This window comes from Rhea americana, unplaced genomic scaffold, assembly GCF_003343005.1.
Source record: "Rhea americana isolate MKP2758 unplaced genomic scaffold, rheAme1 scaffold_19, whole genome shotgun sequence".
Lineage (NCBI taxonomy): Eukaryota > Metazoa > Chordata > Aves > Rheiformes > Rheidae > Rhea > Rhea americana.
Window position 1 is genome coordinate 111,642 of NW_028186038.1, and position 15,288 is coordinate 126,929.

At 43.7% G+C, this 15,288-nt stretch overlaps 1 protein-coding gene across 5 annotated transcripts in view; it reads right to left on the reverse strand.

The window, feature by feature from the left end:
* FLNB (filamin B) overlaps positions 1 to 15,288 on the reverse strand; it is an 80,373-nt gene that overhangs the window by 19,896 nt on the left and 45,189 nt on the right. For all 5 annotated transcript variants that reach the window (XM_085302318.1, XM_085302320.1, XM_085302316.1 and 2 more), the window contains exons 19-29: positions 13,523 to 13,640; positions 12,562 to 12,824; positions 11,335 to 11,932; positions 10,941 to 11,114; positions 10,419 to 10,581; positions 9,873 to 10,033; positions 8,032 to 8,199; positions 5,613 to 5,736; positions 4,783 to 4,939; positions 3,060 to 3,249; positions 1,190 to 1,437 (exon numbers count right to left, since the gene is read on the reverse strand). In XM_085302318.1, coding sequence (XP_085158444.1) covers positions 1,190 to 1,437; positions 3,060 to 3,249; positions 4,783 to 4,939; positions 5,613 to 5,736; positions 8,032 to 8,199; positions 9,873 to 10,033; positions 10,419 to 10,581; positions 10,941 to 11,114; positions 11,335 to 11,932; positions 12,562 to 12,824; positions 13,523 to 13,640 — 2,364 coding nt within the window. The remainder of the gene's footprint in view (positions 1 to 1,189; positions 1,438 to 3,059; positions 3,250 to 4,782; positions 4,940 to 5,612; positions 5,737 to 8,031; positions 8,200 to 9,872; positions 10,034 to 10,418; positions 10,582 to 10,940; positions 11,115 to 11,334; positions 11,933 to 12,561; positions 12,825 to 13,522; positions 13,641 to 15,288) is intronic.

A 15,288-nucleotide genomic window follows, 5' to 3' on the forward strand; every position in this document is an offset into this window, starting at 1 on the left:
AAAAAAAAAAAAAAAAAAGCACTAAACAGAAATACTGCTGTTCCAGGGATCCCTATCCCAAGTGAAGACACTAAGTCAAACACATGTCCCATCAGTCAGCTTGGAAGTGGTGAGTGCAGCTGGCTTGGGAGCATTTCCCGTGGCGTTTCAAGCAGTGACCGAGGGAGCCGTTTCATGAGAAAATCTCTCTTCAGAGACTATGGAAGCGATCTGCCGAGGCAGCCGGTAGGAGCAGCCGTGCCCAGTTTGATGGGCACCTCTGATGCACCAGGCCGTGAGGGCTAACGCTCTTACAGCGCAGCCTGTGCTAGCTGCTTTCACTCGCTCGGACCCAGCCCTGCACCGCTCTCAACACAAATACACCTGCCTCGTTTCATGGCGTGGGACATGCTCGAGGCTGCCTCAGCTACGCGTACATGACCAAGACTTGTTTTCCTAACACCGAGCACCGTTCTTTACGTGAAGATGTCCTGCTCTGTATTACAGCAACGTAACCACTATGTTTTCACTAAGCTGGACCTCAGCTCCAGAACCTAACCTTGCTTTCAGGCTCACACGCTGACGAAACATCGCTTTGTGCTACCCTTCATTTCCTTTCCAAGACTTCTCAGATGCTTTCTGCGAGCCCTTTGAAGCATCTAGTTTGTTCCTTAAGGAGGTCTGAGATTGTGTTTTCTTTTTAAACATGAAGCATTGAACATCAGAAGGAATATAATTAGGAAAAGGAGGATTTAGCCATGACAGTTTAACCACTAGCATTTGCGAAGAGTTTTTAAGTGTGAGCTAACAACAGCCTGCTTCCCTCGGATCTGTCAACAGACCACTTCTTTCTTTAGAGCTGACATTATAAAGAGTGAAAGGTGGACAAGTCAGCATTGTATCTGACAACAGCTGAAATAATTAGTCTTCACAACAACCCTTGCATCATTTAGAAAAAGAACTACATGTTTAGGAAATKAAAGATTTTGTTCAGAGAAGCAAAGTCTTCATTCTTTGATGGTTTCTATTCCTCTTCATCTAACTGTATTGCCTGCTCAAAATAAGCTCTACTAGTAAAGGATTCATTAGTTTGTCAGTCTAGTAAATGCCCCCAAAAATACTTACACACTCACACACACACACAAAGCTATCACTAAATAAAATGTGCAAGCAGGTATCTGAGTGAGAAGTATTTTAGGAGCTTGCTTACCATTACAGTGAAAGGACTGTTGGGAATGTCCACCCCACCAAAGCGGACATAAATCACATAGGTTCCTGGTTTGGCGGCAGTGTAGAAGATATCATAAGTCCCATCCTCATTTTCAACCACATCTGCTTCAGCTTCTGTCCCATCTGGTGTCAGGACAGTGCACGTCACCTTCCCCTTCCCTGCTGATTTGGCATCTACCACAAAACCAACCTCCTCACCAGTCTTCACGGTGGGTGCAATCCCGGGACCTAGAAGACAATTTTCATTACAGAAAGTGTTCAAAGAGCAGTTTTCTCTACCAAGCAGCTTGCAAGGCATCTGGAAAGCAAAGTACCAGAATGCCACTTCTGGAGACACACACAAGTTTTTGGAGTAGCCATTTTATACCAAGAAACATTCCTCATACTAGTCAGCCCCAGCAAAGCTAGCACTGCTGTGAGAGCTCACAAAACACAGCTGCCAGCTTGGCTTCTCCTCTTCCTCAGTGCAAGCAGAAAAACTAGGTAAGACAACAGAAAAGAGGCTAAGTGTGAAAAATRCAGTGCCTTAACCTATATTGTTATTGGGATACTCCTTTATGCAGAGCCAAAGGCACTACCTTCTACTACCTTAATGAGTGACTTAACTATGGCTGCTTTAGCAAAAGACTGCCTATGCGAATATCTACGCTAGATAACCTATAAAACAGCACAACAGCAGTCACAACTATGTTTCCTCTCACACTAGCCATGAAAGATTTTCCATTGATTCACCAAGCATTCAAAAAAAACACGAAACRTGCCCGAATCACAGCAACGAGCTCCAAGAGCGATATGTTTAAATGAGAATTAAAGCCTTATTTGCAATACATATTTAATAGCCCTACTATTGACCACCACTTGCTAACAGGTGACTTGTTTTCAAAAGGCAAGCAATCTGCTGCTTTAATGCCTTAGCAGCAATTGTACATCAGCTTTATAGCTCTGAGAGTCAAACACGCTTCTTGAAAGTGAGAAGTGAGAAGAATCTCCACCATGACTGTTTTGAATAGTTAGTGACCAGAAATACTCAGAACAGTACCAGATTCAGACATTGAAACCTYTTTTAAACAAATTTTGAAGCAAAGGAGATATCTGCTACATTGATTTTTTCCATTGTGTCAGGAACTTATTTCTAGTTCAAACTGGCTTGAAAGCAGCCATCTGCCAGACTGGTGACTGGGTATGCTCTACCTGCACGATTCAGATCGGTACAGTGCCCAGTCTCAGTCATCTACAAACGCAGAGTCAATTTTCTTGCTCAGCTTGGTCTTGCCTGATTTCCCCCCACTCCCACTCCAATCACACTATTTAACCACCCAGTGCTGTTCTTGTAACTAGCTCCTACCCTTTCTGCTCCATCCCACAGCCTTGGGCTGGACAGGAGRTGGTAGCACACTGGTGGCCAGCCCAAAGCTGTGTGACGACCACTCAGCCTGACAATGGGTGAGAAGCTAAGTTACAAATGTGCTCCGACAGCAACAAATTTGTAATCATTCTCTTCTGTCAAGGCAATGATTTTTGAGGCAGTGATTTTGAGTTGTAGTAAAAAAYCTCAGAAAGATTGACCTAGGCCAAAATAAACATCAAACTTCAGCTGCATCTGATTGTTTATAATAATAAACCAGGKAGTTTTAAAGACTTTGACAGCCAGATTACATGTCTTTAGCATCTTCTGCATAGGCTTATGTAGAAGTTGCTTATTTTCTCACATTCGCACTTTTTAAAATATTTTACCTTCATTAGACAGCACACAATGAGCACATGCAGCCCATTACATCAGCTGCACCATCCCCATAAYGGAGCTTTACTCCAAGTAGAAACAGCAGCAATAGAGAGCACCCAACACACACCTGTAGCCAAACACTTGCTGGCATCCCCAGCTGGAGATGCCCGGATGCGGTAGGGAGAAGACGGAATATCATCTCCACCGTACTTCACGCCAATTGTATAGCGCCCTGTTTTGTCAGGGACATAGGTCACTGTGTAAGTGCCATCCTTGTTGTCATGGACATCCACTCTCTTGGGTTTGCCTTCTTGGTCCTGAGAAAAGCAAAGTGGAAGATTTAGGCACTATCAAGTTAGTTATGATTTTCTTTAGCAGAACAGAAAACTATTCGCAACTGTATTTAGATATTCTCAGGTTCAGGATTGAAGCTCTTCTAGTGTTAAACATATTTCAGTCTAGGACTAGGACTAGGACTAGACTACCGGAAGCAAAAAAGGTGTCAGATCTCTACAAAACGATGAAACCAGTTAATAATTATCTTTTGCTTATCTTGATACAARAGAACCACAGAAGTTTTAATATCAGGTGTAAGCATCATTTGAGTCTGCTTTCAACCCTTCTTGCAGAGGTATCCTGCAGTGCTGCAGGATCTGCAGTTAAGAGCAAGACTGCATTCCTTCAACCACCATTTCTACAGTGAATACAATAATTGAAGAGTTGCATAAACAATACAGATCTGAGCTTCAGTATCAGGTTTTCCTATCTACAGCCAAGGCCAGCACTATGCAAACAACGTTCCCAGGAGCGCTACTCTCAGCTACAGCTTTCAGTGCAACTCATAAGCTGCAAAGCATGAACACTTTAGAAAGTCTTCAAGGCCTGCTCATACAGAGCTGCATACTGACTCCATTCTATAATTTACAATTTAAAGCTGTCTATGGTACAGTATAAGCTGCAAAGGACTTCAGATTTTTAGGTACAGTGTGAAAGAGCTTACTCCTGTCAGAGAGGCCTGTGAAACATTTGACATTCAACAGACTAAAACCAGAAGTTGCAGCAAACAGATACTGTGCAGAGGACTGCCTACGCACTTCCACCACGCAACAGTGTCAAACTATCTTCAAAGTTACAACYGGGCTGGAAGCTCTGATAAGCATTTTTGGATCCTTTAATTGCATTCCAAAAACAAGCTGCTTGTTCTGCAGCACTTGATCAGACAGGACAGCAGGGAGCATGGGAGCAAGAATGCAGAAAGGCAAGTACAACCGGCCATGCCATGACCTGGGCATTCCAGAGCCAAGAAATGTGCTTTATGGCCCACTAAACAGAGACCTTTTTGGTTGAGGCCACAGAGTCCAAGCACCAGATATTTAAGGAAGAACAATAACAAAGTTGAACAGAAACATTCCTATAGTGTCTCCTTAAGTGGCTTCTGACTTTGAGCAACCTTGAGGGAGACTTGTTTGTTAATTTATCATCATGTAGTGCTCAATGTGGATGTTGTATCACGGCCTTGCTGAACTACACTGATAGAAGGCTGTCTCCATTTCAAATTCCAGTATTTTCATAATACTGCAAGAAGCTATATTTATTTCTTTATTAGCATTTGTAGAACGTAAGGTCAAGTATGAGCCATGATACATTGTATGGGTGACAATTTTAAGACAGAAGTCTCATACAACTAGCCTCAAAAGAGCATGAGAGTTTCCTGGACCCAAGCTTAAAGTCCAGCCAGCAGGCCACTACTGAGGGCACTGAACAGGCCAGGGTATAATCATACACACTTTATACTCACTCCCATCTAGAAACAACTTGCTTAAGCATCTTCTCCTCATCTAGCTACTTACAGTTATCTGTACAGCAAGACAACCCTGCCCGGCATCTTTAGTGTCAACAGCAAACTCCACAGGCAGGCTCGCTGGAATGCCATAGGAACTGAGGCCGGGTCCACTTGCCGTCACCTTGCTGGCATCATACGTAGGAAGCACCTTCACCTTGAAGGGACTTAAAGAGAAACACATTATTGCACCCTCCTCCAAGCCAAAGGCTGGCAGTTGCTGCTGTACACTCTACACAGGTGCACAACACACCAGGCACTGACCACCACCACCAGCTTCGCTTGAACCCTCAGCCTGTGCCTAACCTACCACTCCGGAGTTTCCTGTTCTCTCAAAGGCCAATACAGGACAATACTAATTTAAGGGGAAATCAGATATTCAGTCAAGCCTTTTTGTACCTGGGTATACAGTCACTCTGGCAAGAAGGCCCACAGCAGTCACTATGAGCATCTGAGCCAGAGATGCACCATTCTGGTTACCACACCAAGAAACAGATACAGCTCTCCCAGCACTTGTTAGAAATGYAAAGGAGAAGTTAAAGTGGAGCTTTGCAGCTGGGAGGAATACCCTAAAGAAACCCACAGGCTTGTGTGGACAAGCAAAGACACCAAAATAGGAGCAGGTGTGGTGTGGAGGTGTAGATACACATCGCCTTTCCAGCATTTCTGCTGTAGAAGCAGCAATCTCAAACCACAGCTAAACCAAGAAGTTGCAAGAGTAACTACAACTGGTTAAGTACCAAGGACCACAGCTAACCATTAAATGGTGCTCATGTGCTGGGATAGCACTTTCAGATCATTAACTCTTCAGTTTACTTAAGTTTTTCTTCATCATCTTACCTGCGAGGAATCTCTTCATCAGCATATTTGACAGATATCATATACGGTCCCTCCTGCGTAGGGGTGTACACCACTGTGTGGGTGCCATCTCCGTTGTCCACCACATTAACAGGCTCCACAATTCCTAAAAAAAGCAACAGAATTTTTGCAACTCTGTTATTAAAATTCAGTTACCCATCAGCCTTTTGCTGCCCAAAGCTTCAAGATGCTCTACTGACATGCAGTTTGCAACAAGCTAAATTTCACGTTTTTTGAATGAAGACATTGGGCAAGTATCAGTAATCAGCTTCCATTATTTCATATTCAAGAGCCATTTACTTAAGCTAGGCCTGTTATCCACTGCTCACAGGCCTCCAATTTTCTTGCTGTAAACAAAAGCTAGCATGATACTACCAGAGAAAAATCTGCCTTTCAGGACAGTGCAGGTCAAGAGCAATTTTTCAAAGCACACAGATCTTTCCAGAAGGAAAATGAGTTAAGGTTATAATTGCCTGAACTGTCATTTACAAGATTATAARCTAGTACTAGGATTCACTGCACAGAACTGAGCCCTCAAGCCAGTTAGACATAGCATTCACTGATTTTAGTCTCCCTTCACAATCAAGTATTTGGAAAGACAGGTTCACTGCCTACAGGGGAGAACTCTGCAAGCTGTCAAAGTTCCAGGAAAGCAGGATCAGTGATTTCAATATGCATTAAGCGAAATCTACAGCAGATTATGTGACGTATCAGGTCAGATCAATGCACAAAGCAGGCTGCAGTTATGAGCTGGCTCTGGAATCCAAGCAGGATTGGCAGTAAAGCAAGTCCAAAAGAAACGTGCAGCTGCCATGCAAAGGCTAAAAGCAATGCAGTTTGTTCCCACTGTCTCTTCCAGATGATTCTTGCTATTGCYACTTGGATTTTTGAAAGCCAAGATAACCAGTAGTTAGTGAGGGTTCAAACCTGTCTCAGAGTCACCCTTTGGGTCACCTTTAAAGAAATCCGAAATCGCTTTCAATGGAGAGCGCCATGGCTGGGAATCCGTCTCATCCACTAAAATTAAAGAACTGTTACCTGAAGGGCACTTGGGTCAACAGGAACMGATACTTGAGCGCTGAGTCAGCTCTTACCTTCTAACTAGGTGCAGCTTACAGCCAAAATATACTCACTACCAAGACACTGTGTCACTGAGACAAAGCTTCTTATACTAAGAAAACACCATTATACTGAGGAAAACTATACTAAGGAAAACACCATTAATGTCATCATTTGAGAGCCTTGCTGCTCTCAAGAGTGCCACTGAGGGATTGCACAGTGTGTTTAAGACACTCATGCAACCCAATGACACAGGTTTCCCCAGTGACTGCTTAGGGTTACACATCTATTGCTAGCCCTCAATAACTCCCTCACACATACTAGGACAGACAACTAACAGTCCCAATGAGTGTCGGGTAGCAATCTGCAAACCCTTGCTATTATTCGAAGCAGGGCTTAAAGTTGTCCACCAGCTCTGCCTCAGGGCCTAGGGAGAGATATTCCTATTTCACTGTTTTTCCTTGTTTTGGGAGATTTTTTGGTGGGAGAAGGGGAGGAGCTGTTCCATGGAAGAACAAGACTRCAGCAACACTTAACAGCAAAAAGGTATCTCCCAACTGAAAAAGCAAACACTGCTTCTAAGTTGTACTACASTTTGCTGTCTCTCCCTCCTTCCAGGAGGCCAGATAGTTTGTGTGATCCATAGATGTCAATCAGTCTCTTGCTCTGAGTCATAAACCTTTCCAAGTACAATGACTGTAAGGGCAGGCTCACCAGCTATGTCCTACACAAGGACACGGAGCTGGGCTACCAGGCACCAAGGCAAGCCCTAGAGGCCATAGCCACCAGCAGTTTGTGCTACATGCCTGAACAGCATCCCTGCTAGCTCAGCTCCGCTGTGTGTCCGGAGAGCAGGTGGCTCCCCACACYGTGGGCACCGTGCTTCAGGTGCGACGCTGGGCAGAGCCAGTCCCTGCTCACGTGTATGTACTGGGTCAAGATATCATTATTCCTAGTGTTCATCCAAGTTTCATGCAATACAGGGAYGCAAGTTGGGCCTTTGAAAGGACCAAAGAAGCACTTCTCACTGCTGACAGGCAGTAATGAGACTTTGAATTTGGTTTTCTAGGCCTAAATCTAAGCCACGACTGTTCACCAGTGAGGCTTACTCATGTCTGTGGATTAAGATAAAGCCATCCAAAGACATTGCCCAAAGCAGGAGTACCCAGAACACAGTTCCCCTCTGTTTGGAGCAGGGCATGTCAAGGTCAGCTCTTGAGGCCCATAGCAAACAAACAGGAACCAAGGGAAACACACATTCAAGTAGTATCATCACCTCTACAAGCAAGACCACAACCATGTTACCCACCCAAACAGAGGCACAACAGTATTCAGTTCTTACCTCTAGGTCCTGCTACCACCACCTCAAGGGGTGCTATTCCTGCCTTGCTGGCGTCTACAGTAAAGGATTGCGGGATTTTGGCTCGAACAGCTGTTCCCAGACCAGGTCCTGAAATCTTCACCTTGCCAGGATCCACAACATCCTTCACAGGAACCTTGAAAGGACTGCCTGGAAGTTAACACAGCAAGTGTTAAGCAACACAGGAGTTAACAGTTGCAGTAAAGCGCCCGTACCCAGGCAAATGGCTGGCTTCTAAATTGCTTAAGCTCCCAAATCCACTGGTCCCTCCTAAGACTTTTCACGTACCTGCAACCCAGAAGAGCTAGTATAGTTCAGAGATGAATATCATTCTGTTTTAAAACCTAGGAACAGAACTGGCACATCAGCTGATAGTACATAGCTGATAGGCATACATAAACATATGYGTAGGCACAGTCTTGGAAATGCAGTTATTCTGGATAAATCTGCTGCTGCTATGCTTGAGTCATGTTGCTGGAACGTGGATCCAAACAGATAGAGGAACGACTACATTCAGGAGGTGAAGCTTACCCATTCCAAAGAGGAAGAGCCCTCTAACACTACTACACAGAGCAATGGCTAACGTAGTAGCTAAGAAGGGCAAGGCACCATATCCTTGTGCTTTTATAATAGCATTTTACCAGATCCCAGCACTTGGGAGATTATAGTCAATGCTATTTTTTCCACTCTTTCCTCTTTCCACTCTTGCTTGAGTCCACCCATAYACCACTTGAGGAAAAAGACTAAACTAAAAATGAGAACAGGGAGTCACACAAACATTCAGTTCCTCAGCATTTCACCAAGTACAGGGGTAAAACAAAACCACTGGAAGAGAATCAGCTAACTCTGMACATCTAGGCAAGAATACCTAGATACACTATATGACAGCATGTAAGCACTCAAACATTGCAGCAGATTGTGCCTGGCATTTATGAGCTTTTAATTCTTAGTTTCAAGCAAAACATCTGTCTCATATTTCTAAACTATTGACTGCCAGATGCAATTGGACCACTGCTTAAGCCTACTTCTCTTCAGCTTAATATCCAGTGCAAATACATACACAGATAAAGCTTGTTCTTGGAAACAGTCACTACTCTCTGCAGTGACCAAAATTTTCAGTGTTTAATAAAAGCCCTATGACAAGCTCACCTGTTAGATCACTTTACTGCAGGATCTTGAAAGCATCCACATACCAAAGGGCTATTTTCTTAACCTAGCATACTATGATGCATCACTTAGTTCATCTCCTTCCAACCCCAACACAAACACATATGCTTTATATCACTTTTTTGTAGAGGCTGGCTTCCCTTTCCCCATGCCAACCATCAGTACATGCTCTTTTGTTGCATTCAATCGGGTGTAACAGTCTAGACTAGGCTCCCTGTCCCCACAGAGGCTGTTTCAGAAACGAGTGGACTTCAGTCCTTCCTCAGAACTACTGCATATCACAGAACAGAGTGCTTTATAGTTCCCTGCTGGCTCTCAGGGGCAGGTATGAGTAACAAAYGTTATCAGTGTTTCAGCCTGAATCCCTATAAAAAGGAGAATTTCAGAATCTCAATATCCCCCTAGCAGGAATGAAATGCAATGGGGCTGGCATCTCAGCAAGAAATCTGCAAGAGGGCCTGCAGGCTTTCAGGAAGAACAGCACACAAATGCAGCTATCTTGTTTAAAGACTTGCAGCAAGTTACACCAGTGCACATCTGCCATGCTCATTCTGAAGACCTGCTGCTCAACTATGAAATGTCAGCTTCCAGGAGGCACCAAGTCCTTAGCTCAGCAGCCTCCTCCCTTTCAGGAGGCACCAAGCAAGAGCTCTTACCAGGTATATGCTCCCCTCCATATGTGATATTGACATCGTAGTCTCCTGGAACATAAGGAACATATTCGGCACTGCAGCTGCCATCTTTGTTATCTTTACAGCTAATTTTAGACTCTGAAGGTCCCTCAACAGTTATTCCAAGTCCACCAATTCCTGCTCCTCTGCAAAAGAGAAATGCACATCATTAGAATTATCTGTTCGTAACAGCTGCTTCAGAGTGCTCACAGTCTGGTTGCATTTTAATCCTTAATGGAAATGCAGTAACCTGATTTCTGATATTTAGCCTTTGGTGTGCTCTGGGACACAAAGTGTTCAGTATAACCTCAGTCTTATCTTCCTGGAATTTTATCCCAAGTCACAATCAGTTTGTAATCTTTGAAGAGCAAAGAGTGCTCAGTACCCAATAAAGTAGCATACCCTGTAATCAACAGGACACAGCTTGGCCTTTTTATAAATACTTGTGCTGGACTTAATGGCCTGTGTTGCATAGCCTGCTACACTACTCCTTCCTCAGATATTCCTCAAAGCTCAAGTAGGCCTARTTACCTGGTGACAACTGAAAATGCATTTGGCTGATTGGTGAAAGCTTCCTGGAGTCCGGGTCCTTGTGCCCTTACACGTGATGGGTGGCAGCCCTCGGTCACGTTCACTCTAAAAGGACTGTTTGGCACAGGTACATCATCGTACGTTACATTGACTGTGTGGGGGCCTGTTAGAGGAGGAAGAGAAGTTGTACTTAATGTCCTGAATATTCCAATCACTTACACCACTTCRGCAAGATTTAGATGCCAGTGGATGGGTAAGACTTCCCTCCTGCCTTCCACAAGGCTTTATCAGTCCCATAACTGAGATGCCCTTTATGTACTGTTCTTCTGAACTGTAACCAGAAAAGTCATTTCTTGATGTTAAAACAGAGCTACTTCCTGCAGAACTAGCTCCTCTGCTGGCACARATCTTGTTGAGATGCCAACAAGTTACTGGCAGACCTGAGCGGTTTGCCAAACAAAAGCGTCAGAGGAATTACTTGTTCTTGGTTTTCCCCCTCAAGAAAAAAAATCCAGAAGTTACCCTTTTCAAACGGCGTGTACTCCACTGCGTACGTTCCGTCGGCGTTGTCTCTGATGAGACAGTCTGCCGGAGAGCCAGACGGGCTCGTTATCTGTGTTCTGATGTGGTCGCCTCCAGCCTTCGTCAGCGGCCGAGCATCTACAGTGAAGTCAGTTGTAGCTTCTCGGAAAACATCTGCAGAATACATTTTGAAGAGTCGCGTTAAGAACCACATGTATTTCAGACAACAAAACATTTTGTGAATCAATTTGACAAAACAACTCACTTGAAAACATCTCAGACAGTCACCGTGGTAACATGAAAAGCTGTTACAATTTTATTTCTCAGAATATTCTACAGAATAAAGAGCCTTAAGTTCTACAAATTCAGATAATCAGACCTGGGTTGTTCTCACCTTTCCCTTCCACTCCTGGCCCAAACACTTTAACTCTGCTTGTGTCCACAGCAGGTTCCACTTTGACCCGGGCAGGGAACTTAGGTACTTGCTCTCCTCCATATCTCATCTTGATTGTGTACATTCCAGCTGACAGCGGCACGTACGTAACAGCATAGGTCCCATCTTTGTTATCCTCAATCTGGACTTCTGCTTTCAAACCAGAATCCGAGGCCATATCCACCCGCAGGTCCCCAGGACCAGCCTCCGTACAGTCAACGTTCAGCAGTCCTGCCTCTCCTACTTTACCACGCTCAAGACCTGGGCCTGTGGCAATTACTTTAGAGACATCAAATGGCATTTCAATGTCTGCTTTAAAAGGTGAACCAGGAATGTGAACCTCTTCAAAAAGAATGTTTACAAAATACTCTCCCGGCTTYGTAGGCAGATAAGAGACTGAGCAGGTTCCATCGCCATTGTCTGAACATTCGATTTTAGCTTCACACGGGCCTTCTACCGTCAAACCCAAGCCTCCAGTTCCTGCTCCTTTGGTATCTATTGTGAATTCTGCTGGTTTTCCAACAAGGCCCCCTCGAAGACCTGGCCCATGAGCTTTAACCTAGAAGAGGACATGCAGTTGAGCTGCATTTAAAGGTCTCATTTTTTTCATCCTATTGCAAGCATAATCTCTCTGTTTAAGATTGGTTTATACATGGGTCTTAATTGGCAACCTCTTAAAAATACACAGAAACTAAAGTCTCTTCCCACACTCCCTCCAATTTTACTCTGAAATTGGTATCTCTTTCCATCAAACAAGTTTCAGGGCAAGAACATTCAACTTTCACCACAGCTGTTTTTATGAAGCCACAGAATGTAAGAAATAAAAATGTTAAACGGTGGATGGTTGCACACAAGTTTTTCTTGGAATGTATTCCTTTAGAAAGAACCACCTCAATCAATACAGTTGAGGTACTCCTGAGGCCAAGTTCTATTAAGTTAGAAATAATTTGTACATGTCATATTGTACAGGCTGCTTGCAATACTCCTAATTAGTTCACTTTTTTTTCCAAATACAGCACTTTAAGAATGACTTCCATGAGTCATGAATTCTGCAGAAGGAACAACTCAGTTCTGAGTAAGGACATTCCTGGGTCTGGCTTGTCCAAAAACTATCCAAGTCTCATGCTAGAGCAGCCGGTTCAATTTTCAGTTATTAGTTGCTGTTACAGCCATAAACCATTCACTTACCTTGGAGGGATCTGGAGGAAGAGTGGCCTCCACAGTATACGGGCTTCCTGGGACCGGATTGCCATCATAACTCACATCCACCATGTACAGCCCTTCTTCCCTTGGGATGTATTTTGCAGTACTGCACTCCTTACCTAGGACCGGTTCCACCAAACATGGCACAGCTTTCCTCATAGGGCTGGAAATATTAACATCCAGTTTACCTTGCCCACCAGCTCCTTTGGTGTCAATGACAAATTCCTGATCCTTTCCTACCTCCACTCCTGAAAAAGAAGAAATCCATAATACTATGTTAAATACTCAGTGTTTGATAATGCTCCAAGAAATCTCTCATGCACATATCACTGAGAAGAGATGCACCAGCAGAGCCCTGCTCAGTCTGCATCCTTTTATATTAGGAAAAAAAAAAGAAAAGAAAAAAAAAGAAAAAAGTCAAGTGCCTTGGTTAACTGGAAACTATAAAGCTAGTGCTAAGGAAGCCTGCAAGACATAGCCTGATGATACCAGACAGAGGCTTGTTTCAGGAATGCAGCAAGATTTTCTGGCCCAAAGTTTTTCTGCTTTCAGAAAGTGAAAAGACTGTATGAGCAAAATTCCATGCTGTAGTGACCTAGCCCAAGGAAACTAGATTTTATCAACAGGTGMCTGGGCTAGTGAAAAACCCAGCTCCATTTGCCACAAGGGAAGGGACTAATTGCCAGCTCATGGTATGTCCACATTGCTATATAATCTTCTAAAAAAATTTAAATTGAAATTCAGCCCTCAATAGGTATAACTAAGTCAGAGTAGTAATGTCACAAAGTTGCACAGAACTGGTTTATCACCAATTACAATAAGTTTCAAAAAAAAAAAAAAAAAAAAGCTTTTTTGTCCGTTTATATTCTAGCTGTGTCAGCTATAGCACAGATTTAGAGGAGACTTTAGAGACAGGCTTCGTGCCTTGCAGACGATGTGCACTTACTGTTTTCGAGTCCATTGACTTTAACTTTGCTTAGGTCTAGTGGAGCAGCTACTCCCACAGTGAAAGGGCTTTTAGGGATAGGATCACCACCGTAAGTCACCAAAACCTTCATTGGACCCTGGTTAGAGAATTTGTGTTAGCTTAGTTCTTCACTTCACATAGACACGCTAGTATTCAAGTGCCACATAATCATTTCATCTAACCCATTTTAGCTGGCTGCAGCCAAACTTACTAGGCTATGGACTTCTCAAGCTCTCATCCCACTGCAGCCCTTCAAAGCATTAAATGGTTTTTATTTAATGCAGGAAGAGAGAAAAAGGCAGTTCTTTCCAACATTTAATTAGACTGTATTCCAACTGCCTGGCAAAAATTCAGGCTCAAGTTGTTTCCCACCCTCCCAGAGCTCAGGCCTGACAGCTGAATGAATGACCCAGTGCTAAAGACCAGGTATCCCATTCCATCGCATGGAGACGCCTTGCCAAATCCAAGCCTGCAAAGAGGCCACATTATTATAGCATTTGAAATACCAAAGCTTGAAGCTGTACAAGTCAGAAAGATTAATGCTCTTGTGTATTTTGGCTGGAATACCACACAGCCATGGCAAGTTCCAGCTCAAGATGTGTGCTCCTTTTATTCCCTGCTACCACAGTCCATATTTTAGCTATATTCACTGTTTGCTTACTTTTCTTTCTTGGCTGGTTCAGCTCCCAAGTGAAATAATCATGAATGCTTCACGCAAGCTAGTGAATAGCTTCCATGATTATTTGTAGTTGTTTTCTGAAAACATACACATGGGTAGCTGTAGCAACACCACCAGTGAAATAGATAAGGCTGAGTAAACAGTGTTTAAACCAAGGTTTTTCAACTGCTGACACTATTCCTCAGGAATTTCACTACCTATTAATTCCTCCCACCCCTTCTGAAGGGTCCGGAGTCTCATYCGTTCTGCACTTAGGTAAGCCACTGCTCACGAATCCTAGAAAAACAGGGTTCAGGAATGATCTGCATGCTCCATAACCTGGAGGGAAAACAAGGCTGTACTAGTTACCATGCAGTCTAGTTCTACCTCCTCCTTTACACACTTCTACTACAGGTACTTGCAAGCATCTCCTGCAAGTCTACAGCTTCTTCATGACCCAAGGTATTTTCGCAGATGCAGGATAACGCCACACAGCCCCACACACATACACCAGAGCCCAGAACTTGTGTTATTATATTGTTCAAGAGCCATCAACTAAGTAGCCGCCTAGAGTCCTGCAGAACAGGCACGAGATCTGTTTCTACAGCATCCGAACACTACAGTCTAGCTCTGCATGCTAGCAGTCAAAGCTCTGCTCTTATATTCCTAGGAAAGATTTGAAAAACAGCCAGGTCTGACTATGGCTTAATAAAATCCAACCTGTTCATTAATGAAACTAATTCCCCCATAGAGGCGATGAGTGATGGCAGCCAGAAGAAAGTCTCTGGCTTTGGCAATGGGATGCAGTAACCCTGAGGACAACCTGTGCAGAGACTACCTAATGACCCAGGTGAGAAAGAAGCACATGCTTCTTTACACAAACTCTTCATGGAAAAGCCAGACAGGTGGGGTTTTTTGTTTGGTTGGTTGGGGTTTTTTGTTTTTTGTTTTTTTTTTAAACCAGACTACAACCCTGGCCTGGTTGGTTCCACCATTGCTTTTCATACGAAACCTGCACAAATCTGATATTATCTTACATGCACTTCAGATGACTTTGCTCCCTTTTGTGCATCAACACTGACGGAAC